At 44.9% G+C, this 25,957-nt stretch overlaps 1 protein-coding gene across 1 annotated transcript; it reads right to left on the reverse strand.

Annotated features, from left to right (window-relative positions):
- Window positions 1-617: 617 nt before the first annotated feature.
- Window positions 618-18,124, reverse strand: SIGLEC5 (sialic acid binding Ig like lectin 5). Its single transcript, XM_030821180.1, has 9 exons — window positions 17,955-18,124; window positions 17,485-17,868; window positions 17,010-17,288; window positions 16,688-16,726; window positions 15,239-15,496; window positions 14,867-15,151; window positions 14,553-14,652; window positions 13,434-13,515; window positions 618-1,132 (listed from the first exon to the last, which is right to left on the reverse strand). The coding sequence occupies exons 1-9, from the start codon at window positions 17,989-17,991 to the stop codon at window positions 941-943; spliced, it is 1,656 nt and encodes a 551-aa protein (XP_030677040.1). The 5' UTR covers window positions 17,992-18,124; the 3' UTR covers window positions 618-940.
- Window positions 18,125-25,957: the final 7,833 nt, after the last annotated feature.

Genomic DNA, 25,957 nt, shown 5'->3' on the forward strand with positions numbered 1-25,957 from the left:
AACCCAAGACCACCCATTAACTCACGTTTGGAGGAAAAGATAGTGCAAGCCAGATGAAAGCAAGGAGGCATGGCTTCCAGGAGGAGGAATGTCAAATTGCAAAGACAGTGTGGTATGAACCGGCATGAAAGGCTTAAGGAAGTGTTGGCCAAGAGGAAAGTATAAATGAATAGACAGCAGGGAGGTCACGAAGGACTTTAAGTGCCAGGGGAGATGCTTGTGATATATTGTCTAAGGCCAGGGGCCCATGAATGGGTTTGGGCAGGAAAGAGTTAGACTCAACTCTTTGGCTGTTGGAAGGATTCCTATGGGTCTCATAAATGAAGGACTGGAGCCAGTGGAATATGATGCAACGATTGCAGGTAAAAGTGGGCAAAGATATGACCCTGGCAAGGATATAAGATCCCACGTCATGAACCAAGTGCCAGGCTGAGGGGCTGGTCTTTCCTAGGGAGTCTTTAAAGAGTTTTGGGAAGGAGAGTGACAGCAACATATTGCTGCCCTGTTTTCTGTGCCTGGTCATTCCCAGCCTTGAGAGAACTTGCCAGCAGGACCTTTCTCTTCAAGGAAGTGAGACCAGAAAGCACTGAGCACAACGCCCTGTGCCAGGACCCGTGTTGGTTGATTTCCACGTGTTGATTTCTTTAATGGTCACAACAACCTTTGAGGTAACATGCATGATCTCTGATTTACAGAATGGGAAACTGAGGCACAGAGGGACGCAGTGAATTGCTTGATGACAGTGCCGGGGCCTAGGTTTGAGTCCACCTCTCTAGTTCCATCATCTGTCTTCTTTCTGCTCTGCTTGGAGCACTTAAACATCAGTTAATGTTAACATTGCCACAAGGGATCTTCATGCTTCAGCAAGTGGTCCCTGACTTGTCCTTTCCCCCAGACAGGCTGTGGTTCCTCCGGCCAGGACTGAACTCTGGGCGAGTCCTCACTTGCTTGTCTTGATCTCTGAGTACTCCGTGGTGCTTGGGGCCTCCTGGTCCTTAGGCTCCCTCGGCTTCATCTCAGAAAAACTGAGGGAGGCATAATAGAGCTCCTTTTGTTCTTCCAGGGGAGGGACATCTCCAGCAGGAGACGCTTGGTCTCCAGGGCTGTCTGGCCAGGGCTTCTTCCTGGAACCCTGAGTAAAGGGGAAGGAAAGTTGTCACAGTAGGAATAAAGAGGCAGGCATAGAATAATGAGTTCTTATATTTATATGTTGCCTTGGGATTTATTTTGAATGTAAGTTGGACTTTCTCATGCCAGAAGCAGGCTTAGTCACCTGGACACAATTTCCAATTCTCTACCACCTCCCAGTTCCCCAAGGTGGTTAATCCAAATGTCTGCCTTATACAACCATCTCCTTGTGACCAGCTCCCTATGGGACATACAGCTACAACCTACTTGACTTACCTCCTGACTCCTGTGTCCCTCATAGGCTGCGCAAATATACTGCAGCAACCACCTGTCGGTCACAGTGTGGCTCCAAAGAACTCCTGCCTGCTAGCTCTAACCCCCCAGTTAGAACTCCCTGTGGGAAGCCTGCTTGGGTTATGCCCTGGACTCTAATTAAGGCTTTGGCTCATGGGTCCTTCTCTCTCTCTCTCTCTCTCTCTCTCTCGCTCCCTACCCACTGGATGAGCACTTGTGTCCTGGTCAGTTCCCTCCTTTCCATTCGCCCTTCAAGGCTTGCTTGCCGTCTTCTCTCTAGGACCTGTGAGTAATAAACTGCTTCTGTTATTTCATGTGTTTTGTTGTGCTGTCTCCTCTGTGTCCCACCGGCCCAACAGACCTGAACCTAACCTTTTTTCTGGTCAAGGCGCTTCTAGAGAATAGCTGTCTTTGTGGGAATAAACTGGACACAGGTCATACGAACCTGCAAGGGAATCTGCCAGGATAAACAAGTTTGCTGTGAGAGGGGGTCACAGGCCGGGCACTTAGGCAGTAGGCGGTGTGCCTGGATAAAGGAGTATTCTGTGAAAGTCACACTGTGAACATGATGGCCAGATCCCTGGGGTTCCCATTCAAGGCAGGGCTAGAGTTTATGACCACTCCCCAAAGAGAGACCTCAACACCAAATAAGAGGAAAATACAACAAATGGTTCCCACAGGGAAGTTGGGCTGATGTGACATTTATCAATTCATCCTTTTATAATCCACTCCTCTAGCAGGCCATAGGCTGCCTAGGTCAGGGTCTATGTCTGATTTCTCACACTGTACGTGCCCAGGACCTGGCACAGGGCAGACGGGGCTGGGTTCAAATCCCGGCCCTACCTGTCCATATACATTTCCTGTGAACTCAACTATTCACTCATTCTTTCAAAATTTTGTAATACTATGATTGATTAGACCATATTGAGGACTTACTGATCACATTGAATCATCACAAAAAAAAAACCCCACAATAGTATAAAAGATATTCTAATTATCCCCACCTTACACACAGGGAAACTGAGGTGGAGAGAGGTTAAGCAGCTTGCCCAGGGTTATTCATCTAATACATGGTGAAGCCAGGATTCGAACTCAGCCCTGTCTCCCCTGTTTCAGGTTCTGGGCACGTACAGTGTGAGAAATCAGACATAGACCCTGACCTAGGCAGGAAGAGCAGATTATAGATGAAGCAAATGTATACCTTCAGCATACATTACAAGGTATCTTATGTGCAAACCAGAAAAGAGACGGCAATTCTGACCCTGGACCCAGGTTCCAGGAAACAGAAACAAAATGGAGCAGATCCTAAGTCCCCAGCAAAGATGGTACCCAGACACAAGTAAGCAATTTCTTTCCTCTCCCACCTTCACCCATATCCCTACCCATCACGCTATGGAAGAGTATGTTGAAAGCAATATGAGTCTTCAAACAGTAGCTCAGAAATTTTCTTTTTGAGACAGAGTTTCACTCCGTCATCCGGGCTGGAGGGCAGTGGTGTGATTTCGTCTCACTGCAACCTCCCGTCCCTTGCTCAAGCAATCCTCCCACCTTTGACATTCTCCTTGCCATTTTCTCCACTCCAAACTCCCAGGGCTGGTGGATCACAATGCAACAAGAGTCCTCGACCAATGTTGCTTCTCCGTGAGGGTCTGAAGATGGAATGATGACTTAAGCTGCCTTACTGGGGTGATAGGAAGTGGGATTGGTTGGGTGTGGTTTGGGTTCCTGAGGGGCTCCACCCTGGGGCTTGTCCCAGTCATTTCTCTTTTTTTGAGACGATGCTTCGCTCTTGTTGCCCAGGCTGGAGTGCAATGGCATGATCTCGGCTCACTGCAACCTCCACCTCCCAGTTTCAAGCAATTCTCCTGCCTCAGCCTCCCGAGTAGCTGGGATTACAGGCATGTGCCACCACACTTGGCTAATTTTGTATTTTTAGTAGAGACGGAGTTTCTCCATGTTGGTCAGGCCGGTCTCAAACTCCCAACCTCAGGTGATCTGCCCGCCTCAGCCTCCCAAAGTGCTGGGTTTACAGGCATGAGCCACTGTGCCCGGCGTCCCTGTCATTTCTTCGGCTCAGAAAGCCCTTCCCTCATTCAAGAAACACTGCCAGAGTAGCCAATAACCCCAGGGGAATATGAGCTCACAGCTCAGAAGGCTGGGCACCTTAGAAGAAAAGCAAACCAACAGAACCTGATTGACCACTAGAAGCACAAGTACTAGGACGCTTTGGTCAAGAAGCTAAACTTAGCATATTACATGCACTAAAAAGATGTGGCAATATTAGCGGTATGAAAACAAGCATAAGAAACTTTGTCAATAACAAAGTGTGCATGCAAAATGAATGTGAAACATAATAAGGAATTATGTAATTGTGTACTTGATGCAAAAAGGGCCATGTGGAAATATCTGAAAAATATCATAGGAAGAGCCCAATGGATGGGATGGAGAATAGAATGACTATAATTGAGGGCAAATTAGTGAGCTAGAAGGGCTGTCAGAAGTATCCCCTAAAAGGAAGTAGGGAAGGATGAAGACTAGAACATATGAGAAAAAGGTTAAGATAGATGGAAGATAGAAATAGAAAACTTTGGCCAGGCGGGGTGGCTCATGCCTGTAATCCCAGCACTTTGGAAGGCCGAGGCAGGCAGATCACTTGAGGTCAGCAGTTCAAGATCAGCTTGGCCAACATGGCAAAATCCTGTCTCCAAAAAAATACAAAAATTTGCCAGGCGTGATGATGTGCACCTGTAATCCCAGCTACTTGGGAGGCTGAGGCACGAGATTCACTTGAACCCAGGAGGCAGAGATTGCAGTGAGCTGAGATTGTGCCACTGCACTCCAGCCTGGGCAACAGAGTGAGACTGTCAAAAAAAAAAAAAAAAAAAAAAAAAAAAACCACTTGAACATTTAGATAATAATAGTCTCCAAATAGATAAAAAAGAAATAGGCCGGGCACGGTGGCTCACGCCAGTACTTTGGGAGGCCAAGGCTGGCGGATCACAAGGTCAGCAGATCAAGACCATCCTGCCTAAGACGGTGAAACCCCATCTCTACTAAAAATACAAAAAATTAGCCGGGCATGGTGGCAGGCACCTGTAGTCCCAGCTACTCGGAGGGCTGAGGCAGGAGAATGGCGTGAACCCGGGAGGCGGAGCTTGCGGTAAGAGGAGATCGCGCCACTGCACTCCAGCCTGGGCGAGAGAGCGAGACTCCGCCTTAAAAAAGAAAGAAAGAAAGAAAGAAATAGAAAAGGAAGAAATATTTGAAAAAAATAGCGGAAACAAAATTTCCAGAGTTAAAGAAGATGAAATACCTCAGCTGAAAGGGCCCCACGAGTGCAAGAAAAAAGATGCAGGGAATCCCATGCCTAGATACAGGATAGTGGATCTTAAGAATATCAGAACCAAAGAGAAAATTATAAAAGTTTCCAGGGAAAATGAGTGGATTACCTACAAATATGTGAGATTAAGAATGACGTAAGATGTCTTAACAGCAATACTAAATGCAAGAAACAGTGGGGTGGAGTTTAAAGCAGCAAAGCAAAATCACTTTAATTTTAGAATGTATATCCTGCCAAATAAAATTCAAATGTAAGGGGATAAAATATATTTCCAGGCATATAAGTCTTCAGAAGCCTTGAGGAACCCAAATTGAAAACCCATTGGGAGGAAGGATTCCAATAAAAAGAGAGAAAGATAAAGAAAAACAGAAAATCTGTGGTAAGTATGGGATAGAAAGGTGACAAAATACCTCAGCAAAATGGGTAGCTGTATATTTTTTTAAAAATCAAATAATAGAAAAATGCTAAGTATGTTCATAATAACACAGAACAAAAACTGCACATCTGTAGAAAATATCAACATTGTAAGGAGTTGAAGGAAGAGAGGCCAAGAGATATAAAAGCACGCCAAAATTCTTTTTGTTAGATATAAGACAGAGATATTAATTTTTTTTTTGAGACAAGAGTCTTGCTATGTTGCTCATACTAGATTCAAACTCATGGGCTTAAGCGATGCTCCTACCTCACCCTCCCAAGTAGCTGGAATTACAGGTATGTATCACTGTGCCCAGCAAGATATTAAGCTTCTAAGTAAGAAAGGAGAAAAATGAAATATTGAAAAAGTGGAACTAAGTGAAAGTAAAAGGTAAAATAGTGGAAAGAAATCCACATATGTCAGTAACCACAATAAATACCAGTAGAGTAAACTCAACAAGGGATGTCAAATTGGATTTTTTAAAACCTGGTTATATACTGTTTACAAAAATCACTGGTAGAGCATAAATACATACAATGTTGGGAGGATGGGAGAAAATGAAAAAGTATCAGGCATCTAACTAATCAGTAAGAAATTAGAGTAGCTATATTAAGTTCCACGTGCCACTTCATCCAGCCTGCATGAAAGAGTGAGACCCTGCCTCAAAAAAAAAAAAAAAATCCAGTCGAACAGACTTTAAAGCAAAAAGCATCATTATGAGCCAGGCACAGTGGCTCACAGCTGTAATCCCAGCACTTTGGGAGGACGAGGTGGGCAGATCACTTGAGCCCAGGTGTTCAAGACCAGCCTGGTCAACATGGTGAAACCCTGTCTCCACTAAAAATACAAAAACTACCTGGGCGTGGTGGCGGGCACCTGTAATCCCAGCTACTCAGGAGGCTGAAGCAGGAGAATCGCTTGAACCCAGGAGGTGGAAGTTGCAGTGAGCCGAGATCATGCCACAGCACTGCAGCCTGGGCAACAGAATGAGACTCTGTCTCAAAAAAAAAAAAACAAAAGCACCACTATGAAGAGAAAGAATTACTATGTTTGATAAAATGTTCAGTTCACTGAGAAGATATAATGCTTTTCTAAAATATATGGTTTTAATTTAAAAGTACATCAAAGAAACACAATTGATAGAACTACAGTAAGAAATTGACAAATACATTATCATAATGTAAGATTTCAACACACCTCTCTCAAGTATTGACATGTTGGGAAGATCTATCGACATCTAAACATTTGGATTTGAACATTACAATTAACACACTGGCCTGTTAATTTAAGAAATAAAAAATATACATTGTTGCCCAGGCTGGAGTGCAGTGGCACGATCTTGGCTCACTGCAACTTCTGCCTCCTGGGTACAAGCGATTCTCCTGCCTCAGCCTCCTGAGTAGCTGGGACTACAGGTGCCTGCCACCACCCAGCATGCCCGGGTAATTTTCATATTTTTAGTAGAGATGGGGTTTCACCATATTGGCCAGGCTGGTCTTGAACTCCTGACTTTGTGATCCGCCCACCTCAGCCTCCCAAAGTGCTGGGATTACAGGCATGAGCCACCGCGCCCGGCTAAAAATATGCATTATTCTTAAGCACACAGGAAACATTTACAAAAATTCACTGTATATAGGCCACAGATCAAGTCTCAACAAATGTTAAAAATAGATATCATAAAACCATGTATTCTGACCAAAAAGCATCTACTTAGAATTTGGTTATGAAAGATGTTTAAAATCTTCATACCTTTGGAATTTTTAATCCCAAATAATTTAAGATTCAAAGAAGAAATCACGATGTTGTTTTAACAATATCCACAACTGAATGATATTCAAATAATACATATCAAAATTTGTGGAATGGGATGAAAATGAAATTCTGAGAGAAATTTATCGCTAACTATGTTTTATAGAGAATGAGAATATACACACTAAGAAGCTACGTATCCAGTTTAAAAATTTATCAAAGATCATCAGAATAAACCAAAACAAGTAGAAGGAAGGTGCTGAGAAAATGAGAGTAAAAATCAATAAAATAGAAAACAAAGACACAGTGAGAAAATTCTACAATCCCAAAAGTTGGTTCCTTGAAACTGATAATAAAATAGGGAAAGCAATTAACAAGATTTAGCTAGAAAAACAGAAAGAAGTCACAAATAACCAATGTCAGGAATATTTCTAAAAGGGGAAGTAATCTCGACAAAAACAAACAATATAAAGACAAAAGAATGCCACCCATATCCTTTTGTCAAAATATATATAAATCTTAGGTGAAACGAACATGTCTCTAGAATAAGCTCTCTGAAGAATACATAAAATGATTAAATTAGGAAAATTGCACATAGCGACGCCACCAGGCCCAGGTGGTTTGATAAGCGACATCTATCAACCATTCAGGAAACAAGTCATTTCAGTTTTACACACACTCTTCCAGACAATAGAAAAAGAGAGACTAGTTCCCAATTTCTCAATCTTATCTTGATGCCCAAACAAAAGAAACAGGAGGAAAAAGGAAAATGACAAATGTATTTGACCATGCATATAGATGCAAAAGTGCTGAGCAAAAGATGATCAAACTGAACCTACTGGAGTATATAAAAAAAATGCTATGAACAATATGGTTTTCTCCCAGGAATGCAGGAGTAGTTTCATATTAGAAAAATCTTTAATTGTCATTCCTCATGGTAACAGATTAAGTAGGAAAAAATCCTATCAGTAGATGCATTCAAAAAATACAACAGAAATTTAGGATAAAAACTTATTTAGTGATAGAAAGGAACTTCCTTAACCTGATGAAAGTTCACAAAACCAAGTGGCAGGATATTGGGTGCATTTCCTTCAAAATCGGCAGTAGCAAAAGATGCCCATGGTCACTGTGTCTACTCAACTTTGACCGTAATCTCACCCAGCATATTGAAACAAGAAAAAGGAAAGAAGTGCTTAGGACAAAGGGAAGAAATAAGCTGTTATTATTTTGCAGATGATATAATCATCTAATTTGAAATCCCAAAAGATTCTAAATAATACCCAAGACCAGTGTGTGATTTTTTTTCCTTTTGTAGAGATGGAGGTCTCACTGTGTTATCCCCTGGCCTTGAACTCCTGGCCTCAAGAGATCCTCCTGCCTCAGCCTCCCTAAGTTCTGGGATTACAGGCATGAGCCACCAAACCTGGCTTAATTTGTGATTTTGTTTTAATTGAAAAAAATGTATTTAAAATACTTCAATTTCTATATATAAGTTATTTGAATGAATAAGGGAGCTTAGCGAGTTGGAAGGAAATGAAATCAATTAAAAATGTAATAGAGTTTTACTTGCTGCATTTACCGAGAGAATTAAGACAATTCCCTGAATCCAGAGAGCTGACATCCCAGAGGAGGTGGGTGTCACTATGAAGAGATGCACAGTTATAGTGAAGCCCCTTGAGGAACCCAGCCAAGAAATTCAACCCCATCAATGTAGGAAAGAAAAAGGAGAAGTTCTGTGTTGCCAAGTGGTGGGGAAATGAAAGGTAACTGGCTATTCTTCAAACCATCCATAGTCACAAACTGCCCACAGTCTGAGGTGTTGCATAGACTTCCGTTCCCAGATGAGGTTAGGTTTGTGTGTCCTCACTTCCTCATCGAAGTGATTATTCAGGACAGTGTGTCGTTTGCTGAAATCTGACATCTCTTAGAAGAAAAATACATCTGCAGAGTATACATGAGGACAGGCATTTCTTGCTCAGTACCTGAAGCCCAAAAGGATGAGTTGATTCTTGAAGAAAATAGCATTACACTTGCATCAGACCCAGCTGCTTTGATTCAGCAAGCCATGACATTTAAAAATAGGAATATCACTAATTTTTCAGATGGTATCTATATTTCTGAAAAAGAAGAGATCAGCAGGCTTATAAATAAGGTCTAAGAATTCTCCAGCTACCAAAGCAAGAAGATGCTAAAGGACACATGCAAGACCAACTTGTGATTTTTTTTTAATTACAAAAAAAACCCCTCTTATATTTTTTAAATACTTTCATTCTGCATTCTGATAAGGAATCAGAAAATGCACTTTTAAAAAGATAGCATTTACAATAGCAACAAAAACTGGTATTTAGGAAGAAAAATAGCAAAAGATGTGTAAGACCTGTGTAAAGAAACTCTACATCATCTCTTTAAAACACTTAAAAAGATTTAAAGGAATAGAGAGAGAAAGACCTACTGTCATGGATAAGAAGGCATGAATTTCTAAACAAGTAAACTTTTTCCAGATTGAGCTATAGATTCAATGTATTTTTTGGAATTTGACGACCTGATACTTTTTGTTTGTTTGTTTTGTTTTGTTTTTTTGTTTTTTGGTTTTTTGGGTTTTTTTTTAGACGGAGTCTTGCTCTGTCACCCAGGCTGGAGTGCAGTGGCACGATCTCCACTCACTGCAAGCTCTGCCTCTCAGGTTCACGCCATTCTCCTGCCTCAGCCTCCCGAGTAGCTGGGACTACAGGTGCCCGCCACCACGCCTGGCTAATTTTTTTTTTTTGTATTTTTAGTAGAGACGGGGTTTCACCGTGTTAGCTAGGATGGTCTCGATCTCCTGACCTCGTGATCCACCCACCTCAGCCTCCCACAGTGCTGGGATTGCAGGCATGAGCCACCGCGCCCGGCCTTGACAACCTGATTCTAACATTTAAGTGAAAAAAAAAGGACCAAGAATGGTCAAGATACTATGGAAGGAGATTAAGGAAGAGGTTTTGCTGTACTCTGTATCAGGACTTATTTTTGAATTTATAGACAGTGATGACTCAGGCATGGTAAAATTGACTATTGGAATAGAATAGAGACCACAGAAAGAGACCCACAAATATATAGAATTTTAATACATGGCAGAATTGGCATGTAGCTCAATGGAGAAGGGAGAAGGACTATTCAGAAATGAAGGAGAAACATATATGGATCAACACTATACACCATACACAAAAGTCAACCCCAGATAGAGTGAGTACTTAAATGTCAAAAGAAAAGCATACTCTCTATGTCCATCAGTTCAATTTTTTTTTATTCTTAGATCCCACAAATATGTGAGAACATGCAATGTGTGTCTTTCTGTGCCTGGCTTATTTCACTTCACATAATGATCTCCACTTCCATTCGTGTTGCTGCAAATGACTGGATCTCGTTCTTTTTTATGGCTGAGTAGTACTCCATTGTGTATATGCACAATATTTTCTTTATCCATTCGTCTATTGATGGACACTTAGGTTGCTTCTGGATTGTTTGCAACTCAATGGATCAATGCTTGAGGGGATGGGTACCCAATTCTTCATGATGTGTTTATCTCACACTGCCTGCCTGTATTAAAACAGTTCATGTACTCCATAAATATATACATCTAATATGTACCTACAAAATTAAAAATAAAAGCATAAAACTTTTAGTAGAAACTATATTCGAATATCTTTCTAATCTTAGGATGGGTGAAATTTTTTTTAATGAGATCCAAAAGGTACTCAATAGAAAAGAGAGGATTTGTGAATATGATTATATTAGAACTAGGAACTTATGTTCATTGAAGATCACTTTAAGAAGTGAAGACGAGCTATGCATTGGGAGAAGATATTTATATTTACAACACATATAATGAGAAAAATAGTGTAAAAATGTATAAAGCCCTCCAACAAATTCAATAAGAAAAAGTCAAACACCCAATAGGAAAATGGGATCCAGATGTGACCAGGTGTTTTACAGAAGATGAAAGCAGAGAGAGATTTTTCATCCTCACTGGTAACCAAGGAAATGCAAATCAATACCATAGCAAGATACTAAAATAGCCTCCAAAACTGAGAAAACTGAGAAAAGCAAGTGCTGGAGAGATTACAGAACAACAAGATTTCCTAGGCATAGATGAGAGTATAAATGGATATAATTGCTTTGGAAAGCCATTTTTCATGACCTTGTAAAGATGCCCATTGACATGCCCAGTGATACGGCAACTCAATCTTTAGGTAATGCTAAAGAAAAGCTCTTGTGTGTTAGTATGGTGAGACAAGGATAAGAATGTTCAGAACGGCTCAAATGGAAACAACTCAAGTGTGCATCAATATGAGCTTAGGTGATAGATACAATCATAAAATATTATAAGCGGTCACACCTATAATCCCAGCACTTTGGGAGGTCAAGGTGGGTGGATCAAGACCAGCCTGGCTAACATGGTGAAACCCCATCACTACTAAAAATACAAAAATGAGCCTTGCGTGGTGGTACGCGCCTGTAATCCCAGCTACTCAGGAGGCTGAGGCAGGAGAGTTGCTTGAACTCGGGAGGTGGAGGTTGCAATGAGCCGAGATCGCACCACTGCACTCCAGCCTGGGCAATGGAGTCAGACCCTGTCTCAAAAAAAAAAAAAAAAAAAAATATATATAAAATATATATATTATAAGCGGGAAAAGTGAATACAACTGCAACTTTATAAAACATGGATGAATCATAATACAATGTTGAGTCTACAAAGCAAGTCCAAGAAGTGTGCATGGAACATGATACCCTCTGTAGATTCATAAACAATTCAAACTAAATAGTGGTATAAGTCTACATATATGTGACAACACTAGGAAGACAAGATTCACAACAGTGGTTACTGGGAATGGATCAGAGAGCAACACAGGTGGATATAAGTTATTACCAATGTGTTAGGTCTTAGGTTGGATGGTGGGTTCGCAGTTATTTATCATATTATGAACAAAAGTGAAAAAGTAAAAGTAAATGATGCTTGTTCCAGTGATGATACCTTGGTCATGAACTAAGCATTTTGGACAATTCATTCGGGGCAACACTAGATCAATTTTATAAAAGAGGAGAGGAGACATGCTGGACAGAAACAGCGTGAGAAAAAACTGCAGGGGCTAAAGAAGCCCCAGCCCCTGTCCTTCAAGAATTCCACAGATATTGGCCGGGCGCGGTGGCTCACACCTGTAATCCCAGCACTTTGGGAGGCTGAGGCAGGCAGATCACCTGAGGTCAGGAGTTCGAGACCGGCCTGGCCAACACGGTGAAACCCTGTCTCTACTAAAAATACAAAAATTAGCCAGGTGGTGCATGCCTGTAATCCCAGCTACTCGGGAGGCTGAGGCAGGAGAATTGCTTGAACCTGGGAGGCGGAGGTTGCAGTGAGCTGAGATCGCGCCACTGCACTCCAGCCTGGGTGACAGAGCAAGACTCCGTCTCCAAAAATAAAAATAAAAAAGAATTCCACAGATATGATGAGGGAGTGGAGACAGGTAAAGGCAGTGGTGATGTGTGATGGGGACAGGGATGCGTGTAGGGCTGTAAACACAGAAGAGAAGGGGGTAGATGTCAACAGGAGGGGAAATGACTAGAGTAGCAGGTACAGAGATTAGAGCTGGAAGGATTCGATGAGGTAGTCTGGTGGAAATGGGGAAGGAAGGGTGGAAGCAACTGTACTTGCAAGGGCTGAAAGTTGTAGGACAACAGGTCTGTATGGAGACCAAAGGCCAGCGTGGCCAGGCCACGGGGCAGGATCAGAGGACAGAAACAGGCTGAAGTGGCCACCTGGTGTGGGGCAAGGAACATGGGCCTGATTCTCTAAGCCACAGGAACAAACAACAACCACATTGAAACTCCAGGCTGCCTGGGAAGTAATAGTTTTGGGGCAATGGTTCTGGCAGCCTGAAGTTCGGGATGAGAGATGGAGGCAGGGAGGAGGTGAGGCAGGCTCTGTGGTCAGTAGAGGTGGGGAGGGAAGATGAGCAAAGGACAAGTTAGTTTTACTTTTAGAAAGAAGGTTGGTGGCCGGGCGCGGTGGCTCACGCCTGTAATCCCAGCACTTTGGGAGGCCGAGGCGGGTGGATCACCTGAGGTCAGGAGTTCAAGACCTGCCTGCCTAACATGGCAAAACCCCGTCTCTACTAAAAATACAAAAATTAGCCGGGCGTGGTGGTGTGCGTGCCTGTAATCCCAGCTACTTGGGAGGCTGAGACAGGAGAATCGCTTGAACCTGGGAGGCAGAGTTTGCAGTGAGCCAAGATCGCACCATTGTACTCCAGCCTGGGTAACAAGAGTGAAACTCCATCTCAAAAAAAAAAAAAAAACAAAAACAAAAACAAACAAACAAAAAAAAAAAACAAAGAAGGATGAATGGGACATAATGATTTCCTGGCTCTGGGATATGAAGGGGGAGAGCAGAAGAGAAGAGAACTCCCAGGTGATGAGGGAGGAGTGGGTTTGGTGGAATGCTGCACACGAGAAGATCCCCAAACCACTCACCAAGCTGACGGTACCCATAATGGGATCTTCATCATCCATTTTCTCTGGTCTCCCAGCTGCTTGCTTCCTGCGGGCTTTCACTCTAAGGAAAGAAACCAGCACAGTGCAGCTGGGACCACCCAGGCACGGGTTAGCAGGCTCCCCAATCCCGTGCTAAGATGGTGAAAATGACAATGAAGCCATCCAGGCCCCGGAACTGAACTCGGAGACCTTCCTGACATGGGAGTGAGGGCTCCATCTTCCTGGGTAACCAGGGATTTGGTCAGGGTGGCCATGGACTGCATTTCCATCATATGGACCCCCTCTTACACACAAAACCATGGCAGGAATGGTCATAGCAGTGTTACGCATCATAGCCAAGAAGCAGAGGCAACCCAAATGCCCATCAACGGCTGAACAGACAAATCAAATGTGTTCCATTTATGAAATGGAATATTATTTGGAAACAAAAAGGAATGAAGTATCGATGCATGCTACAACATGGATGAACTTTGAAAACATTAAGCCGAGTGAAAGAAACCAGCCACAAAGGACGACCTATCGCGTGATTCCATTCACACGAAGTACAACTGCAACTTCAGGACAGACAAATCCACAGAGACAGGGAATAGGTTAGGGCTGGGGAAAGAAGCAGGAGTGATAGCTAAGGGGTGCAAGGTTTCTTTATGTCTTCGTTTTCCACTTTAGGCTAATGAAAATGTTCTAAAATTGATTTTGGTGACAGATGCACAACTCTGTCAATATACTTAAAGCCATTGACTCGTACACTTTCAGTGGATGAATTGTACAAAATATGTATCTCAATAAAGCTATTAGAAAAAAAAAAAGAAAGAAGACCTCTCTGGATCTCTCAGTTCTGCTTTTTGTTTTGTTTTGTTTTGTTTTTCTTTTAAGACAGGTTCTCTCGCTCTGAGGCCCAGGATGGAGTGCAATGGCACAATCCTGGCTCACTGCAGCCTCAACCTCTATGATCAAGTGATCCTCCTGCCTCCGCCTCCTGAGCATCTGGAACCACAAGCACACATCACCACCTCTGGCCTTAGCTCTGTGTTTCTGAGATTCAGTCTCTCCTACTCCCTACAGACACCACCCTGTACCTTCCCTGGGACCAAGACTTACATTAAAAAGAAGATGAGGCACAGACAGATACAGAGCAGGGCCATGACACCAGCACCACCAAGGGCTGCAGGAACCACTCCTGTCCCGAGGTTCGATCTCCCTGCAGAAAAGAGGGGTGTGCAATAACTCACTCCCAGGACTCAGACTCTTGTCCTCCCACCTGCTGGGCAACTTGCTCCAGGGCCCTGCCCAGACAGGAGATGAAGAGCCCTGTCCTCCCCACCACCAGTCCAGCCTCTCTCTCCCACCATCCATCACTCTGGGATCCATGCCCCTCCCCTCAGGCCCCTGCCCTCTGCAATACGCCCCCTGACCTTGCAGCAGCAGGACAGAGCCGCTCTGGGACCCATAGACGTTCCAGGCCTTGCAGCTGACTTTGAGGCCGGGGCTGAGCCCCCCGTGGAGGATCAGGGAGCTGTTGGCCCAGGGCCCAGCTGAGCTGGAGTTGACCTTGAATGAGCCCTGGCTGCTGTTCCCCTCCAGTGGCTTCTCCCCAAGCCACCAGCACAGGGAGGGGGCCGGCCGGGCTCTAAAGGAGCAGCTGCAGTGCAGACCTTCAGCCTCCGAAGAGCAGGAGGGGCCCAGTAGCTGTGGGAGGGCTGTGGGGAGGGAGGACAAGACTCAGCAGGGGGCCTCTTCCCTCTTTAATACCATGCAGTTCCTGCTCCAGCTGCCCCCACACTCACAGTAAACTGAGAGATTCAGAAAAATTTGCCGGAAGCCCAGCGGGTGCTGAGCGCGGCAGGTGAAGCCTCCTTCTTCTGCAGACCCTACTCGACGAAGCTCCAAGATCCCCGTATTGGAGATGGGGGTGGTGTTCAAGGCAGGGGAGCCCTGGAACCAGCTTAGGTGTGCAGGGGGGTTGCTGGGAGCATCACAGAGCAGTTGCAGAGCCTGGCCCTCCAGGACCTGAAGGTACGAGGTGTTTTGCAGGATCTCTAGGGCTTTGGGGAGACAAGGGTGGGGAAAGAGAGATGGGGCCAGGGAGGCTTACAGTCCCTATCCTTCCCTCCTTCCCAGGATCTAGATGACATCTCCCTCTCCTCCCCTGGCCTATGCTGGCTTGATTGCATCCTGGTTCAAAGGCTGGGCCTTTGCACACTCAGGAAACTGACCAAAAGTGTCTGACTCTCATGTCTCCAGAGGAGGCTCAATATCTTACTGGTACATGCCTGGACTGTGGTGGAGAGAGGACAGAGAGACCCCGGTGGCGTTGGGAAATACAGTCCGCTAATGTGACAGGAAATAAGACTGAGGATGCAGGAGTGGAAGGGTGAGAGGAGAAGAACCACAGAGCTGGGCTGACTGAGATGAGAGGGGCATGGATTGGTCCTTGGTGACTGTGGAAAGAGCCAGACCACAGGAGGGATGGGAGAAGGGAGGGGTCTAAAGTCTGTTCACTGCTTTGAGCAGAGTGCATGTGTGCACCTGTGTGCGTGTGTGTGTGCGCGTGTATGTGCGTGTGCGGGTGCATGTGCATGCGTGTGTGTGCGGGTGTACATGCATATGTGCGTGTGTGGTGTTTATGCATGTGTGCGTGTGTGGGTGTATGTGCATGCGTGTGTGTGGTGTATGTGCATGTGTGCATGTGCGGGTGCATGGGCATGTGTGTCTGTGCATGTGGGTGTGGTGTGTGTGCATGTGCAGGTGTATGTGCATGTGTGTGTGTATGTGCATGTGTGCACATGTGGTGTATGTGCATATGTGCATGTGTATGTTCGTGTGTGTGGTGTATATGCATGTGTGTGTGTGTGTGTGCATGTGTGGTGTGTGTGTGGTGTATGTGCATGTGTGCGTGTGTGGGTGCATGTGCATGTGTGTGTGTATGTGCATGTGTGTGTGTATTGCATGTGTATGTGTGTGGTGTATATGCATGCATGCATATGTGCGTGTGTGCGTGTGTGGTGTATATGCGTGTGTGTGTGTGTGTATGTGTGTGGTGTATGTGCATGTGTGCATGTGCATGTGCGTGTGTGCCTACACATGGGGCTCACAGAAAGCGGAAGCCAGAAGGCAGTAATTCTCATTCTTGCTCTTCCTAAATCTGATTCCATTCAAGCTCTGATTCTCTACCTCTGCTCAGAGACAGACCCAGAGACAGGTCCCAGCTTCAGAGAGGAGAAGGTCTTTCCTACCTATGCCGTTCCTGAAGATGGTGATGGTCTGTGGAGCATCTGGGATAAAAAGATATAACCTTGGCTTCAGCAGTGAGGAGTGAGATGGGCATGGGCCCAGGAAGTACCCAAACGGGAGCCACAGAAACCCACCAAGTGGGGAAGGCTGTCCTTCTGGTTCATTCCCCCCCGGATCCCAAGACTCAGATCCACACACAAGGCCTCTCAAGTTATTGTTTTGTTTCTCTCTCTCCTCCTTACACACACACACACACACACACACACACACCTTCCTCACTCCCACTGCCCTTGCGGACTCAGCTGTGTCCCCAGCACCACTCACAGGAGACATTGAGCTGGACAGTTCTCTCCGTGGTCACCTGAGCTCCTTGGCGTTTCACCTGACAGGTGAGGTTGGTGCCGTGGTCCTCGGGCCTCGGCGTGAGGGTGAGCTCCGAGGAGCAGGTTGTCTCGGGGTCCAGGGGGCTGAGGGCATCCCCCTTCCAGGAGAATGCGAGAGGTCGTCCCGCTTCACAGGATCCTGGAAGGCTGCAGCTCAGCCTTGTGTGGCGGCCTGACTCCAGAGGCTCCAGAAAGTGGATGTCAGGTTTCTCTGTCAGGGCTGAGGAGGAGACAGGGAGATACCTGGGCCCCAGGGGCTTGAGGACGTACGGTGTGACCCCGAGAGTGGCCAGGCCTCAGGCCCCGACCTGCCCCAAGTCCTACACCTCCTCCAGCCGCCCCTGCCCAACTCCTGTCCTTGTTCTCATACGGGGGTCTCCACGTCCCAGGGTCCTCTCCAAGGGTCCCTGCCATACCTGTCACCTCCAAGTTCAGCTTATTCTGTTGGTAGCTATATTTTACATCCCTTCCTCTCTCCACGCGGAAGAAATAGCTTCCCCTGTCCCTCATTCTGGCATCTCCGATGCTCAGGGAGCAGTTCTTCTTCTGGACGTCCCCAAGGAGGCGGAATCGGCCCTGGGTCTCTGGCTTCACTCTTCTGTCCGGGTGGTTTGTGGCCACAGCATCAGCATAGTGTGGATTCTCCCCGTCCCGGAACCAGTAGATGTAGAGTGGGGGAGGGGAATACCAGGAGCTCCAGGGGTAAGAGAAGGAGCAGGGCACAAGGACGCACAGGCCCTTCTGCACCGTCACCGACTTCTGCACTTGCAGCTCATACCCTGGCTCCTCCTGCAGGGACCCTGGAGGGGGGGCACGGAGGCTCAGCTGCAGCTCCAGCCCCCCCTTCTCACCCCCGTGCCTGTCCCTCCTCCCTCAGCTCACTCACCCCCCCACAGCAGGGGCAGCAGCAGCAGGGGCAGCATGTCTCCATCCGCCAGGGCCCCAGCCCAGTCCCAGGTCCCGCTGTCAGGGAAGGAAATGCCCCAAATGTCCAAATGTGGGGTGGGGCTGAGGAAGCCCCGACAGGAAGCCGGTGGGTGAGTGAGAGCTGTGGCCGCGCACAGAAGGAGAACTTGGGCATCACGTGCTGTCGGGGTGAGGTGGGGGCTGGGAAGCCATCCTTCTCCCACCCCGACTGGACGCCGCAGGTGAAGATACTGAGGCCTCCAGATGATTTGAGGCTTGTCCAGCAGGGGATCTGGAGGTGATCACCCCTCAAATGATGTTTCAGTCATGAGGGAGATCCTCAGGGGGGTGAATGCAGAAAGAAAAGAGAAACGAGGGCTTGTCCTGGTGATGAGGTGAGATGTCAGAACAACCCTCCACCCAAAAACCATGAAACATTCTGGAAATATATAATTTTAAATTTGATTTTAAATGTTCAAAGTAACCAGGCATGGTAGCTCATGCCTGTAATCCCAGCACTTTGGGAGGCCGAGGTGGGAGGATTGTGTGAGCCCAGGAGTCTGAGACCAGCCTGGGCAACATAGCAAGACACCATCTCTACAAAAAATAAAAACTATTAGCTGGTGTGGTGGCACACCTGTAGTCTCAGCTCCTCCAGGGCACTGAAATAGGAGGATTCCTTGAGCCCAGGAGTTCGAGGTTGCTGTGAGCCATGATCGCACTATGGCATTCCAGCCTGGGCAACAGAGTGAAACCCTGCCTTAAAAAAAAAAAAAAAGTTCAAAAGTGCTGAAAAAAATTTTTTCGACCCAAATCTAGTGGAGGGTCAGAACATGAGAGAGCTGAAGCACGGTTATGTTAAGAAGATTCTTGGGACACAGCACAGTCCAGTTTGGGTCTTGATGGACCTGAGGGTCTTGTGGGACGGCGGTGAAGCACAAGCTCCTGCTAAAGCCTCATACTATTAAGAAGCTACAGAAGCAAATGTGCCACAATGAGGCTAAATCTAGTCTCAATCTGCCACTAGTCTCAATCTTCAATACCCTCCCTTTCAGGGTCCACTTTTCATATGCCCAGCAGGGGCGCAAGCAATGTGTGGAAATAACCTGCATTGCTACTGCTCTTTTATGAAAGAAATTTCATAATAGTTTCCCAAAATTTTAACAATGATCTTAAAAAATGTTAGACACTCTGATTAATGTGTTGTGAGAATAAAGACAGTTTCTTAAACTATCAATGATCAAAACAAATGTCAACCACCCATGCCAGAAGAAATACTGACTTCTCTTTCTATTCTATCTATAAAAATTATATTATAAAATTATTCACCAATATTGGCCGGGTACGGTGGCTCACATCTATAATCCCAAGCACTTTGGGAGGCCAAGGCGGGCGGATCACCTGAGATCAGGAGTTCGAGACCAGCCTGGCCAACATGGTGAAACCTCGTCTCTACTAAAAGTGCAAAAATTAGCCAGGCGTAGTGGCGCACACCTATAGTCCCAGCTACTCCAGAGGCTAAGGCAGGAGAATCACTTGAACCCAGGAGGTGGAGGTTGCAGTAAGCCAAGATCACGGCACTGCACTCCAGCCTGGGTGACCGAGCGAGACTCTGTCTCAAAAAAAAAAAAAAAAAAATTATCTCCATTATGAAGGCAATCAAAGCATTATCAGTCAAAAATATAGGGAAAAAGCATGCAGGTGTAGCAGACAGGTAGACTATACTATTAATAAAAATAGTATGCCATTTTTCTGAGTTGTCTCATATTTTGGCATTTTAGATTTTGTGATCTGATGTGTTTTCTCAGTCCAAAACTCATCCTATGTGTGCCAAATTTTGTATTTTTGTATTTTTTTCTAAAGAGTCACAAAGACTCTCTTCTTAACCAAACTTATGAAAACTCCTCTGACCCTTTTTTCAACTAGGCTTTGTCCTTGGGACTGCCTTGTCCAGCTGTAGCCAAGAATCCTGCTAAGTCGGTTTTGCAAGACTCTTGATATCTGATCACCTTCACTATCTGATCAAATTCCCTAGCCTTCACCCTTGATATCTGATCATGCTGGCCTGCTTTCAGCAAGAATCCTGTTAAGTCAGTTTAGAAAGAATCCCAGTATCTTCAGTGTCTCCTCTTAGTAGTTTTCCATCCACTGACACACACATCCAGCCTCCCTCATCTGCTGCACCATGCTTCTTGGCTATAAACCCCCCTTGTCTTTGCTATATTCCGAGTTGAACCTGACTTATCTCCATTGTTGCACTAGTCTTTTTTTTTTAATTGATTTCTGGGTTTTTTTTTTTCTGAGATAAGGTCTCACTGTGTTGTCCCAGCTGGAGTACAGTGGTGCAACCTTAGCTCACTGCAACCTCCCCTTCCCAGGTACAAGCGATTCTCCTATCTCAGCTTCCTGAGTAGCTGGGAGTACAGGTGCATGCCACCATGCCCAGCTTATTTTTGTATTTTTAGTAAAGATGGGGTTTCACCATGTTGGCCAGGCTGGTCTCGAATGCCTGACCTCAGATCATTTGCCCGCCTTGCCTCCCAAACTGCTGGGATTACAGGCATGAGCCACCGTGCCTGGCCTGCACTAGTCGATACCTGTCTCAGTCATCCTGAATAGTCAATGTTAACAGGTGTCAGAATAATTTTTTCTTTTTTCTTTTTCTTATTGCAAATTCTGAACTTTATTTCTCATTTGAACTGTGAAAGTAATTCATTATACCGGCCAGTAGGATCTAAAGATAAAGACTCGATTATGTAGGAATGTGGCATTGTTATCTTTATATTAAAATCTTTATATTAAATTCCCTCTTCTAAAATACAGAGTATGGCTTCTGTTTTCACATCAGCCTTAACTAATTAAATCTCAAGAGATGAATAAATGAGCATTGGGTGATTTCAAATCCCTTTATGATATAATTCATAGCCAACTAGAAATTCTCTTTAGAGAATTTCCCAAACAAGATAAAGGGTGTCTTCAGCAAACATCATATACCTAATGAAGTACCTTCAGGTCGTAGCATAATAAGGCAATAGAAATAAGTAAAAGGTACAGCAATTACAATGAAATTTTAACAGAAGTCTTTATCAATGACATGATTGCGCATATAGAAAAATCCAGTCCAGGCGCGGTGGCTCACGCCTGTAATCCCAGCACTTTGGGAGGCCGAGGTGGGCGGATCACGAGGTCAGGAGATCGAGACCATCCTGGCTAACATGGTGAAACCCCGTCTCTACTAAAAATACAAAAAATTAGCCGGGCGTGGTGGCAGGCGCCTGTAGTCCCAGCTACTCGGGAGGCTGAGGCAGGAGAATGGCATGAACCTGTGAGGTGGAGCTTGCAGTGAGCGGAGATCATGCCACTGCACTCCAGCCTGGGCGACAGAGCGAGACTCCGTCTCAAAAAAAAAAAAAAAAGAAAAATCCAAAAGTATATACAGATACATTTGAAGCCTTAATAAAATATTTGCAAGACAGCCAGGGATTAATCAAATTACAAAATCAGTTGTCTGTCCACATCACAGTAATAAAAATGGAATTTTATAAAAGGTGCCATTGATGAAAGCTTCAAAAATTATGATATAATTTATCAATATCAAAAATTATATCATAGTTTTTGAATAAGTAGAATATATCTAACTATTAGAGATGTATCTAACAAAAATATATATATATGTCACCTTTATGGAGGAAATTATAAATCTGTATTCAAGGACATTAAAGATGTAAATAGGCTGGGCACAGTGGCTCATGCCTGTAATGCCAACACTTTGAGAGGCCGAGGCGTGTGGATCACCTGAGGTCAGGAGTTTGAGGCCAGCCTGGCCAACCTGGTGAAACCCTGTCTCTACTAAAAATACAAAAATTAGTTGGGCGTGGTGGCAGGCACCTGTAGTCCCAGCTACTCGGTAGGCCGAGGCAGGAGAATCAGTTGAACCTGAGAGATGGAGGTTGCAGTGAGTCGAGATTGCACTATTACACTCCAGCCTGGGCAACAGAGCAAGACTCCGTCTCAAAAAAAAATAAAAAATAAAAATAAATAAACAAATAAATAAATAAAGATGTAAATAAATTGAAAAAGAGGCCATGTTGATGAGTTTGAGAACAATATTGTATAAGTGTCAATTTTACCCAACAATCTACAGCATCAAAAGAATATGTCATACAATCTCCTGGGTGATTTTTGTACAACTTGATAACTCTATTGCAAAATTTATACTGAAGTAGAAATGTTCAAGTATGGTCAAGGCAACCATGAAGCACAATGAATGGCTCTGCAAGATAAAAAGATGTATCATAACATTATAGAAAATATGACCATTTCAGATGGGGCACAGTGGCTCACATCTGTAATCCCCGCAGTTTAGGAGGCCAAGGCAGATGGATCACTCATGGTCAGGAGTTTGAGAGCAGCCTGACCAACATGGTGAAACTCTGTCTCTACTAAAAAATAACAAAAATTAGCTGGGCATCGTGGCATGTGCCTGTAATCTCAGCTGCTCAGGAGCCTGAGGCACAAGAATTGCTTGAACCCAGGAAGTGGAGGTTGCAGTGAGCTGAGATTGATTGTGCCACTGCATTCCACCTAGGGTGACAGAGTGAGACTGTCTCAAATTTTTAAAAATGTGAGAAAGTAGGCCCATTTCAATGGTTCACGCCTGTAATACCAGCATTATGGGAGACCGAGGCAGAAGGATTACTTGAGCCCAGGAATTCAAGACCAGCTTGGGCAACTTGGTGACACCCCATCTGTACAAAAAACACAAAAATTAGCTGGGCATGGGTGGCTCATGCTTGTAGTCTCAGCTACTTGGGAGGCTGAGGTGGGAGGATCACTTCAGCCAAGGAGGTGGAGGTTGCAGTGAGCCAAGATTGCACCACTGCACTCCATCCAAGGTGACAGAGTGACAGAGTGAGACCTTGTCTGAAAAAAAAAAAATGACAATTATGTATTGACCAAGTGGAACAAAAGTGAGTACCTGGAAATAGACCTCAACCACAGGCAACATCATGTGATAGAGGAAGTGGCAAATGATAAATTTTTCTTTTTATTTATTTTGGGTTTTTATTTATTTAATTTTTTTGAGACAGTGTCTCTGTCACCTAGGATGGAGTACAGTGGTGTGATCAGGGCTCACCACAGTCTCTATTTCTCTGGGCTCAGGCAATCCTCCCACCACAGCCTCCCAAATAGCTGGGACTACAGGAATGCACCACTATGCTTGGCTAATTTTTTAATTTTTTGTAGAGACAGGGTCTCACTATGTTGCCCAGGCTGGTCTCAAATCTCTGGGCTCAAGCGGTCCTCCCACCTCAACCTCCCAAAGTGTTGGGATTACAGGCATGAGCCACTGGGCCCGGCCAAGTTTTCAAAAAATATCTGTGGGCAAAACTTAATGCAATCAAGTTTGCAGTAAGTTTGCAATGAAATTTGACCCCCAGCTCATGCATAAAAGTCAAGTACAGGTAGCTTGAAGGTCTAAATATGACAAAGAAAATAATAGAGCTGTTAGAAAATAATATAGCAGGAAATCACCATGAATTTGAGGTAGGAAAGGATTTCTCAGCAAAACATAAATAACACTATTTATTTATTTGTTTATTTTTATTATTTATTTATTTATTATTTTTGAGACAGAGTCTTGCTCTGTCACCCAGGCTGGAGTGCAGTGGCATGATTTTGGCTCACTGCAACCTCTGCCTCCCAGGTTCAAGTGATTCTCCTGCCTCAGCCTCCAGAGTAGCTGGGACTACAAGCACGCCCCACCATGCCCAGCTAATTTTCGAATTTTTAGTAGAGACGGGGTTTTACCATGTTGGTCAGGATGGTCTCGATCTCCTGACCTCATGATCCACCCACCTTGGCCTCCCAAAGTGCTGGGATTACAGGTGTGAGCCACCACGCCCAGCCAATAACACTATTTATAAAGAGAAAGATTTGAAAACTTGACCCCTGGCCCAGACACTGAGCTCTACCACTCTGAGGTCTTGCCTCCACAGGACCTGCACATCCAAAGGTCTTGTCTCCCCAGGACCCTGACATCCTACTCCAGCTCCCATAAGCCATGCTAAGGAGGCTGGTTCTCTCCATGTTTCTCTGGCTTCCAAAGGGGAAAACTGAAGGGCACCTGCAGAGCATGTGAAGCCCAGAAGTAAAGGTGACCACTGAGACAAGGAGTGAGGTAGTAGTCATGGGTCTCAGGTCCCTAAAAGGAGAAGGCAGCACCTTTTTGAGAGAAAGCAATGGGTGTTTCCTCTCCATTGGGCTCCAGGGTCCGTTCTGAGTGATGAGTAACTCCATGTGTGGTCCCACCCTGGTCTCCACCTCTTGTTGCTCACTCTTGGAGAATTTGTGCCCCTGTCACTCTCACAGTGACTCCTTAGGTAAAAGGTTTATGTTATACCACATCCTCTTAAGATACACCTCCCACTAACTCCCATCTGGAATCCCCCAGTACTCAGAGAAGAGTTATTGTCCTGGGAAGAACTAAGGTGACATTGATCTTGGGAATTATATTTTTTATTTTCACCCTCTCCTTTGTGATCACTAGAGCACAGTCACCATGCCTGGCTGCAGTGAGTTTTAGGATTCCAGGATCCCAGGTGTAGGAGAATGTACAAAACATTAGGTCACTTGTTTCCTTGGGTGAGAGACAGAGATACCTGCAGTGCCAGCCCCAAATCCCACCTGGTCCTCTCAAGCATTTGTCCCACTCAACACTAGAGGCATCTCTCAAGCTGGAGATCCCAGATCTTGCCCCAGGACAGCTTCATTCCCCCATCCCCCATCCTCTGTGCTGCCTATTAAGTGCAAGAAACAGATGGGGTGAGAGAAGAGGAAATTGCAACCAGAAGCCACAAGAAGGGCAGAAAAGGAAATTTCCCCACAGCCTCTACCAGGAAAGCTGGGCCCCAAGGGCAAGGAAGAGGCCAGGCTGGCCCACCTCAGGGGCACAATGCCCATCCTAATAAAAATAAAGTAACACAAAATACAGAATTGGGTGAAAGAAGGAAAAAAAGAATTGGGGTAAAGAAATAACCATTTTCACATTCAAGAAGGGCTACAGAGTTTGCCTCAAAAGAGAAGTGTGTATATAGTTTATCACTACTTTGTTTTCAAATCAAACTGGTGATAATATTTTTTTGAGGTGAAATTCAGACGACAAAATTACTAGTGGTAATTTTGGATGTATAAACTTTTGAAGGATGAAGTGAAGAGGAAGCTAAAATGATGCTGGGTAAAAAAGGAACATGAACATTAAGGCTCCCCCTTGTGGAGGATAGAGAAAGCATTTTTTTAAAAAGTTCTGGATTCAGTGGCAGTGAGATGAGGATTTGGGGGATGACCTCTTGGACTCAACAACGTGGTGATAGGACACAAAATCCAGTGAAAGACTTTCTGTGGTGGGGATGAATGGTGAATTTTTGCAACACGATGTCTAGCATCCAATTTAGCCTACTTATCCTGAAGGGCCATTCTTTTCTGCTGCTCTCAAACCTTGAATGAGAGTGCTACCCAAAATATACTTGTACAAAGTGCTGGGAAAGGCAGGAAAAAGTCTTTGTTCTCATGTTTGGGGAAGGGATACCAGCTTGCATATGTCAACCACCCATCACCCCCAGGAACTCTCCCACATATTGTGGTAAGTTGGCAGCTTTGGGTTCTCTGTGATCATTAAGCACGGGAGATCCAGTTAGTTTCTGGGGATCTTAAAATCTGAACAGGATGCAAGATTTAGGAACTACTGGTTCGTACCATCAAAACTTAAATCTGCTCTTAAACTCTTGGAAGATATCAGCCTGGTGCAGTACAATTTTAACAAATTCAGCAGGAGAGGAGGAGCTGAGAACAAAGTTACAACCTGTGTCTGAGTTGATGGTATGATAAAGTGAGGCAGGAATTATGTGGAGGCAATTATGAAGGACTGCAACTAAGAGAGGTGTGGACTGAGAGAACACTGTGGTAGCTATGAAGTCTTTACTT

The sequence above is a fragment of the Nomascus leucogenys genome, chromosome 10 (genome assembly GCF_006542625.1).
Source record: "Nomascus leucogenys isolate Asia chromosome 10, Asia_NLE_v1, whole genome shotgun sequence".
Lineage (NCBI taxonomy): Eukaryota > Metazoa > Chordata > Mammalia > Primates > Hylobatidae > Nomascus > Nomascus leucogenys.

Excerpts from the sequence above, each read along its gene's own strand:
- SIGLEC5 (XM_030821180.1), bottom strand. The coding sequence starts at position 17,991 with ATGCTGCCCCTGCTGCTGCTGCCCCTGCTGTGGGGGG. Across the intron at positions 17,289-17,484 it reads GCTGAACTTGGAGGTGACAG|CCCTGACAGAGAAACCTGAC; the intron begins GTATGGCAGGGA and ends TCTCCTCCTCAG. Across the intron at positions 1,133-13,433 it reads TTATGGGTACCGTCAGCTTG|GGTTCCAGGAAGAAGCCCTG; the intron begins GTGAGTGGTTTG and ends CCCTTTACTCAG.